A 20,541-nucleotide genomic window follows, 5' to 3' on the forward strand; every position below is an offset into this window, starting at 1 on the left:
GTCACCCCAGTCTGAGGTCCTGAGTGCTCTGGAGCAGGTTTTCGTCAAGGATTTTTCTATACTTTGCAGAGAGATCCCAGTCCCTGCCGCTGAAAAACATCTCCACAGCATGATGCTGCCACTACCATGCTTTACTGTAGGGATGGTGCCAGGTTTCCTCCAGACGTGAGGCTTGGCTTTCAGGCCAAAGAGTTCAATCTTGGTTTCATTAGACCAGAGAATCTTGTTTCTCATGGTCTGAGAGTCTTTAGGTGCCTTTTGGCCAATTCCAAGCAGGCTGTCATGCGCCTTTTACTGAGGACTGGCCACTCTACCATAAAGGCCTGTTGGTGGAGTGCTGCAGAGATGGTTGTCCTTCTGGAAATTTCTCCCATCTCCACAGAAGAACTCTAGAGCTCTGTCAGAGTGACCATCGGGTTCTTAGTTACCTCCCTGACCATGTCCCTATTCCCCCAATTGCTCAATTCCCTCAATTCCAAACTTCTTACATTGAATAATGACGGAGGCCACTGTGTTCTTGGGGACCTTCAATGCTGCATACATTTTTTGGTACCCTCCCCAGATCTGTGCCTCGAAACAATCCTATCTCGGAGTACTACGAACAATTTCTTTGACCTCATGGCTTGGGTTTTCCACTGACAAGCACTTTCAACTGTGGGACCTTACCTAGACAGGTGTGTGCCTTTTCAAATAAATGCCCAATCAATTGAATTTACCACAGGAGGACTCCAATCAAGTTGTAGAATCTAGCTACAGAAACAAAACCCATTGAATACACTCGCTAGAAATAAACACTTTTCCTCACTTTTTTACTTATGTCAACTCTCCTTAGCTTGCCCATTCACTGAATATACTGTTAAATAACGGACTGCCACCCAATAGATTAAGGATGCTGAACTCTAGCGCTAGCATGATGTGTGGTTTTGGAAACTCAAACTGAATGTAAAAAAAATATTTAAAAAAGAAATGTACCATCAAAATGTTCGGGGCTAGACCATAAACATCCGGGGTTGAAGCCCAGAACCCCAGGCCTATAATGTTGCAACTGCCCTTAAGCCAATTCCCCTAACTTTTGTTTTTTTTAGTTCTCCTAACCTTTGTAGTTTGTTCCCCTAACCTGCAACGTAAATTCTCCCCATAATTCTCCTTTGTTGTTATCACGCAACAAACAACCTAGTTTCAGATAAAGACGTGCAATACTAAATGCCCTCCATAATTCGTATGCTACGACCGGGTAAGACGTATGATACTATACATTCTCTAATTCGTTCTACATTCTATAATAACTCTATTATATGTTGTACGCCCGCTATTCCATTCATAACGTAAAGTAACATATCATATGAAAGGTCACCATAGATTTATGTACAGAATAATACAAATTGCCCTGAGACAACATTGCATACTTTGTCTGTCCCCATCCCCCTTTTTTAATTAAGGATCGGACCCATTTAAAAAAAAAAAAGTTCACCTAAAATGACATACCCACATCTAACTGCCTGTAGCTCAGGACCTGAAGCAAAGATATGCATAGGAAACACTTTGAAGGTTGTGGAAATCAACCTGAAGCAAAGATATGCATAGGAAACACTTTGAAGGTTGTGGAAATGTGAAATTCATGTTTGCCGAGGAACTTAAAACTAGCTACCCTCTCCTACTGTTCCATCGATGTGGAGTGTGCTGTTTCTGAGGTTTTGTTGACGTTGAGTGTGAGGTTATTTTCCTGACACCACACTCCGGCCCTCACCTCCTCCCTGTAGGCCGTCTCGTCGTTGTTGGTAATCAAGCCTGTAGGAGAATATAACACATCAGATCTGGCAAAGGATAATACAAAGAAAAAACATGCGTTTTCTATTTTTCTGTCCCATCATCTTTGAAATGCAAGAGAAATGCCATTATATGATTTAGGAGTCTAGGCACAATTTTTATTTTGGCCAAGAGATGACAGCAGTATACGTGCAAAGTTTTAGACTGATTCAATTAACTATTGCATTACTGTTCAAAATGTTGTATCAAGTCTGCCCAAATGTGCCTAATTGGTTTATTGATACATTTTCAAGTACATAACTGTGCACTCTCCTCAAACAATAGCATGGTATTCTTTTACTGTAATATCTACTGACAATTGGACAGTGCAGTTAGATTAACAATAATTTAAGCTTTCTGCCCATTTAAGACATGTCTATGTCCTGGGAAATGTTCTTGTTACTTACAACATCATGCTAATCACATTAGCGCATGTTAGCTCCACTGTCCCGTGGAGGGGACACTGATCTTAATACTGAAAAAAGGGCTTTTCTCTTTTCTGAAATGATCACACTCATTTCTCTTCTTTACACCTCTCTGAGAGCAGGGCTGAGTTCTCCTGGGTTCTCAGAGACTGTTATTCGTAAACATCCAGACAGGCAGATGCTCTCTCAGAGATCTGTTGTAAACAGAGTAGTTCTAACCTGCCCTCCTCCGCACCCCCCACATGACATGTACTTCTTAGAAGTATAATCCTGGAATGTGTATAGTCAGAGGCCACCATACAACCCAAACAACAGGTATTTTGTGTCCATATTGCCTCAGTTAAGACCAAAGGCCAATCACTCAGCATGTGCTTTGCTGATGTTGTGATGTCGGATGTCTTGGCTCTTGGTATTTGCAGAGGGTCAACTTTAAATAGCACATTTAAAAGCTCTGTTAAATAAAAAAAATAAAAAAATCCAGTCATAGGTTTCAATCAGAGCTCTAATGTTATTGATACCATTGAAAATAGTTCTGGAATGAATTCCAAACAATCTGATCATTGTTTGGTTTTTAATTATTAACCTTTGCATGACCCTCAGTATATTTAAGCAATGAGGCCCAAGCAGGTGTGGTATTTGGCCAATATACCACAGCTAAGACCTGTTGTTATGCACAACGCAATACTGAGTGCTAGGACACAGCCCTTAGCCGTGGTATATTGGCCATATATCACAAACCCCCGAGATGCCAAATTGCTATTATAAACTGGTTACCAACATAATTAGAGCAGTAAATGTTTTTTTCATACCCATGGTCTACGGTCTGATATACCACGGCTTTCAGCCAATCAGCGTTCGGCGCTCGAACCACCCAGTTTATAATGATTGATCATGACCAATGTTATTTGGAAAGGAAAGTGAATTTGACATGAGGAGGCACTATTCAGGGCACCTGTGCTATATTAGAAATGGTATAGAAACTGAGTTTGTCCTATCCAACATGTATTATACCCCATACAGCAGACAGATGGTATTGGTGCAAACGTCTTCCAGGAACAGTAAGACAAGACTGAGAAAGTGGGTGGCTGAGGGCTAAAACACACACACATAATGGTGTGGCTATAAGGACTATCGGAGCTGACCTTTGTATTTTATTCTTGTTTTTTGCACCGTCTCTGTGCACTCACAGGGCCCTACACTCTATGCACACTGATACTCCCAACACACAAAACACTCACTCCCATCATATGCATACTTTTACACCGACTCTATATCCTGATGCCTAGTCACCTTACCCATATACATATCTACCCCTAATGATCCAGTATCCCTTCACATTGTAAACATGCTACTGGAACCGACCCGGTATATAGTATGATTACTTACTTTATCCTGTTCTTCTTATTTCTTATCTTGTGTGTTTTTGTTCTACCTTGTTATTTTTACTATTACATTGTTATTGATTAAAGCACTGTTGGAGTTAGAGCTTGGAAGAAAGGCCTTTCACTGTACTTGTGCATGTGACATTAAAACTTGAAACACTCACTCATATTTAATCTGGAAAGCAGCTTGCGTGCCAATCCAGTCAGCACCTGTAAACAACGCAGTGTTAAAGGTAGCAGCAGGAGGGGAATAGGCAGTACACAGGTGTGTGGGCCTACACGCACGCACGCACGCACGCACGCACGCACGCACACACACACCACGTCCCATCCCGCTGCCATGCCTTGCCGTCACTCCCAGCCCTCTTATCATTACAGGCCCCATACAGACCCCCAGTGGGGGCCAACGGCCCAGCGCCACACAGACCCCGGCGGGGGGCCCAGCCAGCCCTCCCGTACACACACACACACACACACACACACACACACACACACACACACACACACACACACACACACACACACACACACACACACACACACACACACACACACACACTACAGAGCAGTGATGGGCAATAAAAACACTTCACACCTTAAGCGAAAGATACGACTTTAAATATTTTATGCACATCCTGCATATGCAATTTGCCCACACCTGGCTGTTAGGAGGAACAACATCTGGCAACGGTTGCTTTAGAGGCAATTCATTCTTCATCCGTCACTAGCATCCTCCTACTGAACATCATTTCAGAGGGGGGAGATGTTGTGTAAGCAACACAGGTATGTGAAGAGATACATACGTAAGCGAGTTCATATGTGGAGAGCAGAAGGGAGGTGTAGTAATTGACCCTCATGTTGCATCAAATAGAACAATGTTTTCCGTTACAAGATGCATGCGTCATTCCTACATCAAAACGTTGAGGTATGATTACAAACTCATTTGCAGGGAATAGTATTTGAATCAGATTAGAGTTGGAGTAGTTTCTCCGTGACAAAAACATGTCATTTAATTTAAGTATGAAAAATAACTGCTTCTGCAGCTGCCCATTTGAACAGGATTGCGAATGAATGGAAACTACCTTACAACACATATTTAAAATGTCTCAAAGTGATTGAAGAACAGCAGAGATAATAGTTTCAGTTCTAAACATTAGTTTGATTGCACTGCTTTGACTTCATCAGACTGTGACCTTTAAAGCCACTAAATAAAACCCCTTATCACAATAGAGTTAAAACAGCACCTAAGTGGTATATTGAGTTAGGACTGATTGGCTTGAAATTGTTCTCTCTCAGCTCCCTTTTCATCTTTAGTGTCGGAAATCACTGTTTTCCTGTTGTCTGAATGGGCTTTTACATTTACCTTCTCTCTCCAGGCTCTGATAGGATTTCTTTGTTTACTGGCTGTCTTTCCCATGGGAATGAGACTGGATTTCAAGTGCAATGCTGAGTGTGAACCAACCATTCTGCATTCCTGTGTATAGTAGACAGGCAGCAGAATCACTACCTGATGTGATGGGAGGCTGTTTACAATAAAAACCATACCGCCCATGTCTTTTTCAAGGTCCCGTGCATGGAGTAGATGTGTGAATACCAAGAACAACATCAGGCAGTCTTTAGAAAGTTTTTATTTTTGTTTTTCTAACAAAATAGTCCCATATTTTAACTGACTATTATGAGTGAGAAAGAACAGGAAATACTTCAAACACAACACCAAAATAAAAGTGAGAAAGTGATTCTGAGTGTGTCTGTCTGGGCTTCTGTTGTGTGTGACTGTACCATAAGTAGACAAGGGTTGGAGAAGAATATAGCCTGGGATACGCAATGAATATCGCTTTGTTTCACTTCACTAAAACAGGACAGTAGTAAAAGCCATATTCTGTGTGTTTTTCAGGCTAAGTAAGTTTGAGGTCTTTCCAGAGGCCCAATCCACCAGTGTAATATTTGCTCCTGTCCAGTGGAGACTATAGGCGGTAGACCCTGCCCCTTTCCCAGCAGCCCCAACCCAGCGGTGTTGGAGGGCCATTGGCTGTTTATCATAAACAGCCCAGCAAGGTCCATCTGCTTTGATTTTATTTAGCATTCTCCCCCAGGGCCTCTGAGCTGGAGTGAGAATAACAATACTTGAGCCCATCTGCTCCTGAAGTACCAGTCCCGGCTAAATTATCACACGCTACGAGCGGCTGGCATATGCTGTGGCATTAAGATACAAGAGGGCATTGTGGCGCCAGCTGTTGTGTTGACAAATACTTATCTGGCACTTCTGAAGTCAGCTTGCTAAGCTGGTTTCAAGTTTGACTAAAAACTAAATGGGTGTAAGGTGTGTAAGAGGGTTCCTGTGGGGGAAATGCATGTATAATACAGGCAGATTTCTCTTTGTTGCGAAGTGTCTGGGGAATTGGGTCATAGGGTATATGGAACTTAATCCCAACATAGAGGCCACAGGGATAATAACAATGAAAAGCCAGTCACACAAGTAGTCAAACAAACTGCCATCTTAAAACTGATCTGTCATTCTTTATTGTTAAGAATATTGCACCCAATTTGTATTTATTTCCTGGACAGCAGATGATTGACTGTGGTTTTGAAGAGGCCTAGACTGGGGCCCATATTGTAATAATCCTATGACTAAAGACATAAACCCACTTGCTCACACATTGTCAACTGCTCAAACACCAATGAGAGACTTTTCTCAAGAGCTTGAAATGCTGCAGCCCTCACAGACAGGCACTGCAAGTCACTCACTAAGCTGGAAATGTAGCCATGCACCCGCTGGGCACACACTGGTTGAATCAACGTTGTTTCCACACCCTTTCAATAAAATACCATTTGACCGCATGGAATAAACATTGAATTGATGTCTGTGCCCAGTGAGTTATGACTAACTCAAAAAGCATACCCTTTTCCCCATTTTAACAATGATTGATCAGAGATATGTTTAAAACATGTCAAGTATTTCTGCCTTTTCCAGTAGACTGTAGTTTGAGGTGATAAAGAGAAGAAAATAGAACCTTGTGTTAATGTGCTGTCTGGGCTTCGAGCTCCCTGTCGGACCAGTGTCCAGCTGCTGTGTCTCTGCCCACGGGGAGGTTAGTCCCATCTGCACCCAGTCTCTCTGACAAACGCATCGACCAGAGCAGAATCCCCGCTGTGCTGAGCCCCTGCAGAGAGACACCATGCTAATGAGACCTGCACCTCTGTGACAGGTGAGGACACGGACACACACCAGAGTCGTCATTAAGCTACACGACAAGCATACCCCAATGCACTCACACTAAGATGCATAAAACAAAGCAAACTGCCAGGCAAACATCTCCAACACACAAACAAACACTTTTCATACTTTTCAAAACAGGGGTTTTAATTTAGTTAACATTTACGAGAACAGCACTGACATTCATTTCCATCCGTTATATACGTTTTATACTTTACAGATAGATGCACAAGTCAATATTCATAGATATCCATATCAGAGACTCACAGGCTCCCGTGGAGTAAAGAAAGTCCTCCTGTCTGTCTGTGACGAGCATTAAACTTCAGCAGTGCAGAAACAAGCACACACAGTAATAATGTCCCCTTTGAGGGTCCCTGGGAAAACAATCACAATGGGGCTTTGTGGAGGTTGTAATCATCTGGAAACCAGCATTCAAACCTCCCAATCAGGCCTATATCATGACATTAAACTACACTACCCAGCATGCCACTGGTGGTAACATTCAGTAGTATTAATGGGACGGCATGAATCACAAGAACTCACTTCAATATCTGGTGAGAGATGGGAGGAGGAGTTCCAGATAGCTTATATTTAATATATATTTTTTAATTTTCTTCAAAAAATTTAAATACGAGAATGTAAATATATTCAGATTAAAATATAATTAGGAATATACTGTATTTTAAAGTTACTTGATTTTGAGCCACGGTTGGGGAGTTGACTGTCACAAATGTATGAAAAAGACACAAAAGGCATATACTGTTTGTCTCATCAGATAGATAAGTATTGAGAATGACAAATGCCAAGCAGGGGTTTGCTATGTCTTGAGTGCAGTTAAAAGTTTAGACATGAAATAATTTTGTTTTCTGACACACAACGCCTTGAGACTTACAAAACATACATTTTTTCCACAAACTGTTAATTCAAAAACACCTGCCAGGCTTTAGATTACCTGACCTGTCCTCTGACTGCATGGAGAACTGTCATACAGCCGCCTTTACCATATATCCATTTGGAACACACACACTTTCATGAAATCTATGCCACCCAAAGTATTCTGGTTGAGCCTAATGCTATATTCGGTTGACACAAATATACTGTTGGTGGTGGTACACATCTGACATAATGTATCATGGTACTAAGGAGGTCTTAAGACAAGCTGTTTAAACCGTATACATAGTTGGTTGAGGGTTTTGAACATGGCATTATTTCCACTATGAGTTGAATTATGGAGCGCTCCCATCTCTTACACTGATTAAGAAAAGCAGGACTCCCCCTGCTTTAGGTAAATGAGGTGGCCTCTGTCCTTCCATCAACATGGCTTGTTTTTGTTTCGCATGTTTGGTCAGCCGAGGCGAGCATGCTGTCCCCCTCTCTCTCTCTCTCTCTCCTCTTCCTCTCCACAGGAAGAGAATAATATTCAGCGGACTTCTCGTGTCTCCATCGACCACCGTCCCCCACCACTCAGCTACGAGGCACAGGGAAGCTACTGACGTCAAGATCAGCTTGTTTTGTTGTTCACCACAGAGGGAAAACAAGAACAACAACACTTCAACAAATGCACAGTGCAAATAAGCTTTTTTCTTTTTTCTTTTATATTCTCTTCACTTTGGGCAGAGTAGACTGAGGAGACAGGGGCAGGCATTGAGGAGGAGGTGGGGACACAGGGAGGGAGCCCTGGACTGCAGCTCTCCCGTCTGTCTGTCAGAGTCTCCTGCTCCAGGGGCTCTACTTGTACAGGCTCATGGTGGGGCTCTGGTACATGCACATGTAGGCGTCACACAGCAGACGGCGGGCCTGGCCCTGGATGCTCTTGGGGTCCAGGGCGTGCAGCTCCTCTGGGGTCATCTTCAGATAGGCCCCCACCTCCGGACATGGAGACACCTGGGGGATGTTGAAGCCATTCTGCCCTCCTTGTGGAAAAACAAACACAGACAGAGCACTCAGATCTGTGGTATTAAAGCAATGGCAAGTGTTCTAGTTATATTTTTATGTAATATAATTTCTGTGTGTGAATTAATCCAAAATATTTACTATGGAGCTGAATATCTATTCATAATTATGAACAATGAGACAAACGGCCAATTTCAGAAAAAAAGTTGCTTTGACAGTTCATAATAACTTTGTAAATGATTCAAAATATTGCTTCCCCCACAACAACAAAAAAGTATCCAATAACTTTTTCTCTCCATACCGTCGCGGTCGGCCATACTGTCGAAGAAGAGCCATGCGGAGTCTTGGTGGCCGTACTTGACGAACGCTACGTAGTGACTGGTCTCTATGCAGAGCACGGCGAACAGCTCCATCCGCTGACGAGGGTAGCTACCCTGCCGCCACACACCCTCCTGCAGTTCCTTGGGGACGGACAACTTGCCGTGGCGATGGGCCTTCCTCCTCGGGTGGAGGTGAACCTGAGGGAACACATGCACGTATGACATATAATGGTTGGAGATAAGTATTTACCTATTTCTTGGGGATTTTTTCAGTATTTCTAAGCACTAGTTATAAAATCGGTCTAATAACAGTTCTCACAGATCGATGGCAACTACAGAGTAAAGAATAAACTGGAGAATGACAAGTTTCACAATTCATTCGTTTAAAAAAATCAATTACACGTATATTCACTGAGAGTTTGGCAAAAATATTCACAAATGTGCCTCAAAGTTCAAGGTGAATATTTTGTCTCCATCTATAAATTATTTAAGCAATAAGGCACGAGAGGTTGTTGTATATGGCCTATATACCACGGCTAATGGCTGTTCTTATGCACGATGCAACGCGGAGTGGCTAGATACAGCCCATGGTATTTTGGTCATATATCACAAACCATGAGGTGCCTTATTGCTATTATAAACTGATTACCAACGTAATTAGAGCATCAAAAATAAATGTTTTGTGGTATACGGTCTGATATACCACGGCTGTCAGCCAATCAGCATTCAGGGCTCAAACCACCCAGTATATAATACAACTTATTAACTCAGTCATTCCTTACATGAAACTCATCATTCCTTAGGACTCGTCTCCCCCAAGTGGATTGTACTGGAACTACACTGCTTTACAACTACTGCAAGTCCCTGATGAGATCCCCTTAGTTTATATGTTGGGGAAATGGCACCCTCTGTCGGTTACCTGTGTATTGCACTTTTCACAGAACTGTTTTATCTTCCCGGCAGTGATGTCACCGTCCTCGTAGCACTCCCTGCATTCATACAGAGCCAGACCCCCGCAGATTCGACACTCCCTGGGAGCTGAGAGAGAAGCACAGGGTTGAGGGTTGACTATACACACCCACACACAACCATATGTCGATGGAGAACAGTAGATTTATGATATGGAAAACAGTTATCACATTCAATAATGATAATCCAACTACAACCATATTCAAATAAAATAACTTTTTACGCACTGTCTTCAAGTAAGTCTGTGATGTCTAACTCCAGTGAGGGGAAGATCTTGTTGAACATCTTGAAGTCCTTCCCAAAGCGAGGCATCTGGATGATAAGGCAGGAAGGAGCCTGAACAGAGAGAAGACGCAGGAAGTCACCAAATCAAATTTTATTGGTCACATATATTTAGCAGATGTTATTGCGGGTGTAGCAAAATGCTTGTGTGCTCCAACAGTGCGGTAGTATCTAACAAACAAAAGTCAAATCATGGAATTAAGAAATATCAGATCGAGCAATGTCGGAGTGGCATTGACTAAAATACAGCAGAATAGAATACAGTATTTACATATGAGATGAGTAAAGCAGTATGTAAACATTATTAAATTGACTAGTGTTCCATTATTGAAGGCATTATAGGGCAGCAGCCTCTTTCATTTGAATTTATTTAACTCGGCAAGTCAGTTAAGAAATTCTTATTTACAATGACGGCCCACCCCGGTCAAACCCTAACGCGCTGGGCCAATTGTGCGCCGCCCTATGGGACTGCCAATCACGGCCGGTTGTGATACAGCCTGGAATCGAACCAGGATCAAAGGGAAACTTCTAGCACTGAGATGCCTTAGACCACTGTGCCACTTAGGAGCCTCTAAGGTGCAGGGTTGAGTAACCAGGTGTAAGACTGATGGCCTTGAGATAGAAGTTGTTTTTCAGTCTCTCGGTCCCAGCATTGATGCACCTGTACGGACCTCGCCTTCCGGATGATAGCCGTGTGAACAGGTGGTTGATGTCCTTGATGATATTTTTGGACTTCCTGTAATATCGGGTGTTGTAGGTGTCCTGGAGGGCAGGTAGTTTGCCCCTGTGAGAAGTTGGGCAGACCGCACCACCCTTTGGAGAGCCTTGCGGTTGAGGGCGGTGCAGTTGCAGTACCAGGCGATGATTTTGTGAGGATTTTAGGGTCCAAGCCAAATTTCTTCAGCCTCCTGAGGTTGAAGAGGAGCTGTTGCGCCTTCTTAACACGGTCTGTGGAGGACCATTTCAGATCGTCGGTGATGTGTACGCCGAGGAACTTGAAGCTTTCCACCTTCTTCTCCCGATGTGGATAGGAGTGTGCGCCCTCTGCGGTTTCCTGAAGTCCACGATCAGCTCTTTTTTTTTGTTGAGGTGAGGCTATTTTCCTGGCACCACTCTCTCAGGGCCCTCACCTCCTCCCTGTAAGCCGTCTCGTCATTGTTGGTAATCAGGCCTACTGTTGTGTGGTCTGAAAACTTGATGATTGAGTAGGTGAACAGGGAGTAAAGGAAGGGGCTTAGCATGCACCCTTTGGGGCCTCTGTGTTGAGGATCAGCGAAGTGAAGGTGCTGTTTCCTACCTTCACCACCTGGGGCAGTGCGTCAGGAAGTCCAGGACCCATTTGCACAGGGTGGGGTTCAGACCCAGGGCCCCGGGCGAAATGATGAGCTTGGATGGTACTATGGTTTTGAATGCTGAGCTATAGTCAATGAACAGCATTCTTACGTAGGTATTCCGCTTGTCTCGATGGGATAGGGCAGTGTGCAGTGTGACGGCGATTGCATTTTCTGTGGATCTATTGGGGCGGTAAGCAAATTGAAGTGGGTCCAGGGTGACAGGTAGGGTAGAGGTGATATGATCCTTAACTAGCCTCTCGCAGGCACTTCATGATGACAGGCATTTAGTTCAGTTACCTTTGCTTTCTTGTGTACATGAACAATGGTGGACATCTTCAAGCATGTGGGGACAGCAGACTGGGATAGGAAGAGATTGAATGTCCGTAAACACTCCAGCAAACTGGCCTGCGCATGCTCTGAGGACGCGGCTTGGGATGCCGTCTGGGCAGACTTGCGAGGGTTAACACGCTTAAATGTCTTATTCATGTCGGCCACGAAGAACGAGAGCCCACAGTCCTTGGTAGCGGGCCACGTCGGTGGCACTGTGTTATCCTCAAAGCAGGCGAAGAAGGTGTTTAGCTTGTCCGGAAGCAAGACAGAGTAGTCTGTTATTATCTGTAGACCCTGCCACATACATCTCGTGTCTGAGCCGTTGAATTGCGACTCCACTGTCTCTGTACTGACATTTTGCCTGTTTGATTGCCTTATGGAGGGAATAACTACACTGTATGTATTCGGCCATATTCCAAGTCACTTTACCCTGGTTAGATGCGGTGGTTCGCGCTTTCATTTTTGCCCTGAGCTCATCTACTTGATTATCCAGAGACTGAACATTAGCGAGTAATATAAGCAGTGGATGGTGTGCACGCCTCCTGAGTCGGACTAGAATTCCACTCTGAATACCTCTTCTCCGCCGGCGGTGATTTGGAACAGGCTCTGGAATAAGTTAAATTGCCCTGGGGGGTATGAACAAAATATCCAATTCGGGAAAGTTGTATTCCTGGCCATAATGCTGGCGAGTTACCACCGTTCTGGGATAATAATGTAATAAATAACAGACAAAAAAAAACAAAATACTGCAAAGTAGATTTGGAGCTAGGAGCAGAGCTGTCATATCTGTCAGCACCATCTTACCTTACTGAGGAACAGCCGTTACATAACAAACAAATCCTGAATATAAAGCACTTGATTGGTGACAGCAGAGAAAACATCCAACTTAAATTCCACAAAAGAGAACTGCGTGTTTTCTACAAGCTACTAATCCTGCCAATTTCCCATAGTAGCTCAGTCTTTCATTGATTAACTCAGCTAATCATTAGAATTGATAGTCAAGTTGACTCTCCCTTCATGCGCCTAGAATGAATTGCTCCTTGATTGCAATCAGCAAATGATTCACCCCTGAGCAACACAACCACTGACAGACAGTCAGCCAGCCAGAAAGACATACAGACAGACAGGTCACCTCAGCAAACTTGAGGTCACTGTTGATGAAGGACCACTCTAAGAGCTGCTGGCTGGTTGGCACGCCCACTTTGTCCTTCTTATCCATGAAGATCTGGTAGAAGTAGCAGTCCTGAACCTTCTGACCTGCCGACCTAGACCCGACAGACACAAACAGGATATCATGTGTAATACATTAGAAATCATACTCATTTGAGCTCAGATTAGATGTCTAAATATTCTTAAATGTGTATACTATTAGCAGAAATAGTTTAGATAAGCAATATCAAGAGGATATGTTTAGGAGTAGGTTTAATGTAGACTGACCTCAGCTTGAGTAAGGGGTCCACCCTCAATATGTGATGGAACAGAATATTGAGGAACTCCTCAGGATCTGTGAGGTGAACATTGAGTTTAACACTTCGAACAAGTTCATGATATGTATAACAAAACCCCAGCACTTTAATATTTTGATAAAGGCATTAGACACCTTTTTCTTCAGACGTGAACCCTGAGGCAGCTTCTACCTTCTCCAGTATCCTTCTGAGCTTCATCACTTTAGTGGCACACACATAGCCATGTCTACAAGAAAAATAAAATAGACAAGACAAATCTCAGTTATGATAATTGGCTGGGTCTAGAAAACAAATTAAAGTGCTTATAGATGACATGTTAAGCATTGGTTTGCCACATGACATTACACTGAATGAATGTGTCTGAACTAAACACGAAGAGCAGTTTCCTACTTACATGCGCAGGGGGTTGACTATCTCTGTGCGTAGCAGCTCCTGTGTCTCTCGGTAATACTCTACGTCAGTCTTGGACCTCGGCCTCAGCAGAACTGTGTCCAGGACTGAGCTGAAGGAAAACAGGCTAAAGAGGGGAAAGGAGGGAAAGAGGAAAAAAACATGATGCCAAAAATATACATTTATTTTCCCTGTTGAGACTAAAAAACTAATGTTTCACATTTTTGACTACACTGGGCCTTTAAGTACAGTGACATAGGAAAGAGGAGGTTAAGAACTCTATAATAATACACGCGAGGAAGAAGTGAAAACTCAGAGCTCTCTCTTCTATGTCCTCACCAGAAGAGTGTGGAGTCCAGGTAGCAGGAGTTGTAGTGTCCCTGGATACCTTTCTTCTTGCCCACCATGATGTCTAGACCGTCATTCTCAGTGCGTGGAGGAGTGTTCTCATGCACCACCTCACTCAGATAACCCCCGAAAGCTGGACAGACACAAACAGAGAAGTTTAAGTTGACAATCCTGGGCCGGACTGCTTAGCTGGGTGGAAATGTCCCTGTATAGCCTTTACCTGTCCAATCCTAGGGAGTACCTAGGGGTCAATTTGTAATTCAGTGCAGGACTGACAGGTGACACCAGTGACTCACCGATAGAGTTGCATCTCTCGATGGGGTTGGAGGAGTGGTGTAGGGAGGGGAAACGGGAGTCCGGACGGCAGCATTTCAGCTTCACAAACAGGGCCTTCTTGGGCGCGCAGCTGAAGTAGCGGGTACCTTGAAAGGTGCCGTCTGTACAGCCAACACACTCTTCCTCCTGAGAGAGCAGAAGCAGACAAGGCCATCATGATGTTGAGTGCAGTTACCTGTATGCTATTAAACCAAACATATAGCTAGTAATGATACTGGATTTGGATGATTCTACCATTCAATTAACAAAATGTTGGTTTCTCTGAAGTTTTCCTGAAATTCTTAGTTCATTTGTTGTGACAATGTTATTGGGAAAAACATAAGACAAAATAGCCAGGTCTCAGAGACGACAAAGAGACAATCCTTCCAGTCAGGGTAATGATCTCTCACCAGCTCCAGGCCAGCCAGTGGCTCTGGTAGTCCTGGGGGCAGGCCCACCCAGCGGATGACCCCACACAGGGGCGGGTTCTCCTTCACCTCCACCAGGGACCCCACCTCCAGACCAGGCACTCCCCCACCCCCGCGAGAGCTGGGAGGTGAGGGGGGCTGCGGAGAGGGAGGGGTAGGGGATGGGGGCTCTGGCATCTGCATCTGCTCTCCCATCACTGACTGCACGGAGAGGGAGAGGGGTCCATGGCTCATGCTGCCATTGGGCCCCGTCTTACGGCTCAGGCTGAAGGGCAGGGAATGGAACTTGTTGTCATTGGACAAGGAAGCAGAGGGCGGGGCCCTGGTAGGAGGTGTGGCTTCATTGAAGTCAGGGGGCGTGTCTGTGAGGGACTTGGCAGGGTCCTCCCCGACTGCAGAGGAAAACAACAATCAATTTTCACTTTACACTGACAGAGAGCATCAAGCATTGTGGACTCATCAGATATTAATTTGACTTTTTTGCCAACGTTGTGAATAGGGAGTGTGCAGGTGGGGTCACAGCTTCATATCAGCATTAGCAAACCAAATGTAACGTTGGCTTATAAACACTTTCACTATAAAGTGGATATACATTTTTACATTCACTGTAAACACAACCACAAAATGTACCTTGTGTGACAAGGACTTTATTTACCTCCCATGGGAGTTGAAAAATGTAAATATTTGTGTCACAGTGAGAATGTGTCGAGAAAATCTCAATGCCTCCACATGGAGACAGCCACAGAATAATCCAGAAGAGATGAGTCATAAGATCATCACGTCACCAATGGAAAGTACAATACACCATCAAATATGAATATGATGGACCTGAACATATGGGTAAGAAGGCAGTGATGAAAAACAAAACAGAGGTGATGAAACAGCTGGACAGGACTTCTCTCATTCCTGCGACAGAGGAGTCATCTCCACTGGGTCTTCCTCACCCTAGAGTCCACTGATAGCTCCATAACTTCACACACAGGCTTTACATCACTCAATCATTTTCAATCCATTGGTTTCACTTGTGTAATTATCCATTCATCAAGGAACATGATCTTTGACCCCATGTAAACTACCTACCTAAACTACCCCACACTATCGCCAATGAACCATATCCACATGACCTCACTTAAACCAAGTACTGAAGGCTTACAGGAAACTATCAAGAATAAAGTACAGTACTTTACCTAATTTAACTATTCTGAGGGAGAAAAAAAATGCAAGACATTATTAAAAGCCTTTTTGTGATTTGATAAAGACCATGCCACAACAATTACACCATGCAGTTGGACCGCACAGTTAATGGGAATGAGTAGATAGAGGACTCTCAGTGAAAGGTGTTGATCAGGGCCAGGACAATACCAGTATCACGATACACTTTAACTTCTTAAGAAAAACAATAGTCATTATGTTGTCATCCAGTCACTTGTATTTATTTTCCATACAGCAGGTATTTTAAAAAGGACCAAAAAGAGTTTGATCTGCTTCATGTTTTTATTTTTGCCATGGAAAAAAAGATCTAGATACTGGTATCGTCACAGCCCTAGTCTTGATAGCAAGCTTTTTTAATCAAGTTAAAGATCAAACGCATTCTTTATTTGTTCACTGATTGGTAAATGAATACTGTAGAACAACCATGCATTAACAAGACCCTGCTATCAAGACAGATGGGAGTCTCACTACTGTATCTTGCTGGGGCTTTACCTTCATCAATGTACCATGTGCTTTTGGATTTGGCCTGGACTGGGTGGTCAACAGAGCTGCCATTTAAAGTATAATACAACTCTGACTTGCTTCTACTCCCACACTGAAGACCTAAGCCTGGAGATAACACAAGTCAACAGAGAAACAGAAAGCAGGTGTGTGTTTGCTGCAGTGGAGGCTGCTGGGGGGAGAACGGCTCATAATAGCGGCTGGAATGGAGTAAATGGAATGGTATCAAACCCATGAAAACCATGTTTTTCAATACCATTCCATTTGCTCCATTGCAGCCATTATTATGAGGCGTTCTTTAATGACAGCAGGATAGGTGGGGATAGGTGGGGAGAGGAGGGAGAGAGAAAGGTATAGAGAGAGGGAACGGAGGCAGATCGTCAGCACACTGAGCAGGTCAGTAGCCATGCAAGGAACACAATGGTTCAGTAACTCTCACCACTCCAAACCATTCACATCAGCTCTGGAACTAAAAAAAATTATCATATTACTCCAGTGCTAGCCTCTCTACACTGGCTTCCTGTCAAAGCAAGGGCTGATTTCAAGGTTTTACTGCTAACCTACAAAGCATTACATGGGCTTGCTCCTACCTATCTCTCTGATTTGATCCTGCCGTACATACCTACACGTACGCTACGGTCACAAGACGCAGGCCTCCTATTTGTCCCTAGAATTTCTAAGCAAACAGCTGGAGGCAGGGCTTTCTCCTATAGAGCTCCATTTTTATGGAACGGTCTGCCTACCCATGTCAGAGACGCAAACTCGGTCTCAACCTTTAAGTCTTTACTGAAGACTCATCTCTTCAGTGGGTCATATGATTGAGTGTAGTCTGGCCCAGGAGTGGGAAGGTGAACGGAAAGGCTCTGGAGCAACGAACCGCCCTTGCTGTCTCTGCCTGGCCGGTTCCCCTCTTTCCACTGGGATTCTCTGCCTCTAACCCTATCACAGGGGCTGAGTCACTGGCTTACTGGGGCTCTCCCATGCCATCCCTGGAGGGGGTGCGTCACCTGAGTGGGTTGATACACTGTTGTGGTCATCCTGTCTGGGTTGGTGCCACCCCCTTGGGTTGTGCCGTGGCGGAGATCTTTGTGGGCTATACTCAGCCTTGTCTCAGGATGGTAGGTTAGTGGTTGAAGATATCCCTCTAGTGGTGTGGGGGCTGTGTTTTGGCAGTGGGTGGGGTTATATCCTTCCTGTTTGGCCCTGTCCGGGGGTGTCCTCGGATGGGGCCACAGTGTCTCCTGACCCCTCCGGTCTCAGCCTCCAGTATTTATGCTGCAGTAGTTTGTGTCGGGGGGCTAGGGTCAGTTTGTTATATCTAGAGTACTTCTCCTGTCCTATTCGGTGTCCTGTGTGAATCTAAGTGTGCGTTCTCTAATTCTCTCCTTCTTTCTTTCTCTCTCTCGGAGGACCTGAGCCCTAGGACCATGCCCCAGGACTACCTGACATGATGACTCCTTGCTGTTTCCAGTCCACCTGGCCATGCTGCTGCCGCTCCAGTTTCAACTGTTCTGCCTTACTATTATTCGACCATGCTGGTCATTTATGAACATTTGAACATCTTGGCCATGTTCTGTTATAATCTCCACCCGGCACAGCCAGAAGAGGACTGGCCACCCCACATAGCCTGGTTCCTCTCTAGGTTTCTTCCTAGGTTTTGGCCTTTCTAGGGAGTTCTTCCTAGCCACCGTGCTTCTACACCTGCATTGCTTGCTGTTTAGGGTTTTAGGCTGGGTTTCTGTACAGCACTTTGAGATATCAGCTGATGTACGAAGGGCTATATAAATACATTTGATTTGATTTGGAATCCAAATGGACCATTCACGCAAATGGAATCTGGCAAAACTTCAATTTTCCAAAATTGAGTCATCATGCCTCATTGATATGATTTCCCTCAACATTCCAGATATGATTTCCCTCACAACTTTCCATTGACAGAAACCTCAACCAATATCACATTAGCACACTAACACCATGTTAAAGTGTTATAGTGTTAACTAGTACATGCACTTGAAGCCAGCAGCAGTACCTTTGCTCTTTGGTTTGCTTTGGCCAGAGGACTTGTCACTGCTGCTGCCTCTGGGGGTAAAACTGTGCTTCTGCAGCCTCTGGTCCTGCATGGAGTACTCTGCAAACAAAACAGTTCAGTATAACAACAGTGTGGAACAACACTGATATACCCATCCCCCTGTGCTAAAACCCTACAGTGCACAGCTGTGTGTCTTGTTGCAGGTGCTGGCAGAGATATAGAGATATATATAGAGAGAGATATGCAGTGCCTTTGCAAAAGTATTCGGCCCCCTTGAACTTTGCGACCTGTTGCCACATTTCAGGCTTCCAAACATAAAGATATAAAACTGTATTTTGTGAAGAATAAACAACAACTGGGACACAATCATGAAGTGGAACGACATTTATTGGATATTTCAAACTTTTTTAACAAATAAAAAACTGAAAGATTGGGCGTGCAAAATTGACTGAAACTGAGACTGAAATGTTTTCCCATTCCTCCTTGCAAAACAGCTCGAGCTCAGCGAGGTTGGATGGAGAGCATTTGTGAACAGCAGTTTTCAGTTCTATCGCTTGCACAGTGCTCCTTGGGATGTTTAAAGCTTGGGAAATCTTTTTGTATCCAAATCCGGCTTTAAACTTCTTCACAACAGTATCTCGGACCTGCCTGGTGCGTTCCTTGTTCTTCATGATGCTCTCTGCGCTTTTACCGGACCTCTGAGACTATCACAGTGCAGGTGCATTTATACGGAGACTTGATTACACACAGGTGGATTGTATTTATCATCATTAGTCATTTAGGTCAACATTGGATCATTCAGAGATCCTCACTGAACTTCTGGAGAGAGTTTGCTGCACTGAAAGTAAAGGGGCTGAATAATTTTGCATGCCCAATTTTTCAGTTTTTGATTTGTTAAAAAAGTTTGAAATATCCAATAAATGTCGTTCCACTTCATGATTGTGTCTCACTTGTTGTTGATTCTTCACAAAAAATACAGTTTTATATCTTTATGTTTGAAGCCTGAAATGTGGCAAAAGGTCGCAAAGTTCAAGGGGGCCGAATACTTTCGCAAGGCACTGTGTGTGTGTGTGTGTGTATATATATATATATATATATACACACACACAGTGAGGGGAAAAAAGTATTTGATCCCCTGCTGATTTTGTACGTTTGCCCACTGACAAAGAAATGATCAGTCTATAACAACAAACAAAAATCCAGACAAAACATGAAATATGTTATAAATTGATTTGCATTTTAATGAGGGAAATAAGTATTTGACCCCCTCTCAATCAGAAAGATTTCTGGCTTCCAGGTGTCTTTAATTACAGGTAATGAGCTGAGATTAGGAGCACACTCTTAAAGAGAGTGCTCATAATCTCAGCTTGTTACCTGTATAAAAGATACCTGTCCACAGAAGCAATCAATCAATCAGATTCCAAACTCTCCACTATGGCCAAGACCAAAGAGCTCCCCAAGCATGTCAGGGACAAGATTGTAGACCGACACAAGGATGGAATGGGCTACAAGACCATCTCCAAACAGCTTGGTGAGAAGGTGACAACAGTTGGTGCGATTATTCGCAAATGGAAGAAACACAAAAGAACTGTCAATCTCCCTCGGACTGGGGCGCGATGCAAGGTCTCACCTCGTGGAGTTGCAATGATCATGAGGAATCAGCCCAGAACTACATGGGAGGATCTTGTCAATGATCTCAAGGCAGCTGGGATGATAGTCACCTAGAAAACAATTGGTAACACTACGCCGTGAAGGACTGAAATCCTGCAGCGCCTGCAAGGTCCCCCTGCTTAAGAAAGCACATATACATGCCCGTATGAAGTTTGCCAATGAACATCTGAATGATTCAGAGGGCAACTGGGTGAAAGTGTTGTGGTCAGATGAGACCAAAATGAAG

The 20,541-nt window shown here is 43.9% G+C and overlaps 1 protein-coding gene across 4 annotated transcripts in view; it reads right to left on the reverse strand.

The window, feature by feature from the left end:
* Positions 1-8,418: 8,418 nt before the first annotated feature.
* Positions 8,419-20,541, reverse strand: part of LOC124035564 (ubiquitin carboxyl-terminal hydrolase CYLD-like) — a 33,763-nt gene continuing 21,640 nt past the window's right edge. Inside the window, exons 7-19 of one of the 4 annotated variants that reach the window (XM_046349046.1) lie at positions 18,645-18,743; positions 16,607-16,723; positions 14,885-15,294; positions 14,456-14,621; positions 14,151-14,292; positions 13,816-13,938; positions 13,556-13,647; positions 13,393-13,459; positions 13,088-13,220; positions 10,237-10,345; positions 9,960-10,078; positions 9,022-9,238; positions 8,419-8,740 (exon numbers count right to left, since the gene is read on the reverse strand). In XM_046349046.1, the coding sequence (XP_046205002.1) occupies positions 8,556-8,740; positions 9,022-9,238; positions 9,960-10,078; positions 10,237-10,345; positions 13,088-13,220; positions 13,393-13,459; positions 13,556-13,647; positions 13,816-13,938; positions 14,151-14,292; positions 14,456-14,621; positions 14,885-15,294; positions 16,607-16,723; positions 18,645-18,743 (1,979 nt within the window). In that variant the 3' untranslated portion in view covers positions 8,419-8,555. Of the gene's footprint in view, positions 8,741-9,021; positions 9,239-9,959; positions 10,079-10,225; positions 10,346-13,087; positions 13,221-13,392; positions 13,460-13,555; positions 13,648-13,815; positions 13,939-14,150; positions 14,293-14,455; positions 14,622-14,884; positions 15,295-16,606; positions 16,724-18,644; positions 18,744-20,541 lie in introns of those variants that run through there. The other 3 variants (XM_046349047.1, XM_046349048.1, XM_046349049.1) reach the window with 3 other exon arrangements.

Source organism: Oncorhynchus gorbuscha, linkage group LG05, assembly GCF_021184085.1.
Source record: "Oncorhynchus gorbuscha isolate QuinsamMale2020 ecotype Even-year linkage group LG05, OgorEven_v1.0, whole genome shotgun sequence".
NCBI classification, from domain to species: Eukaryota; Metazoa; Chordata; class Actinopteri; order Salmoniformes; family Salmonidae; genus Oncorhynchus; species Oncorhynchus gorbuscha.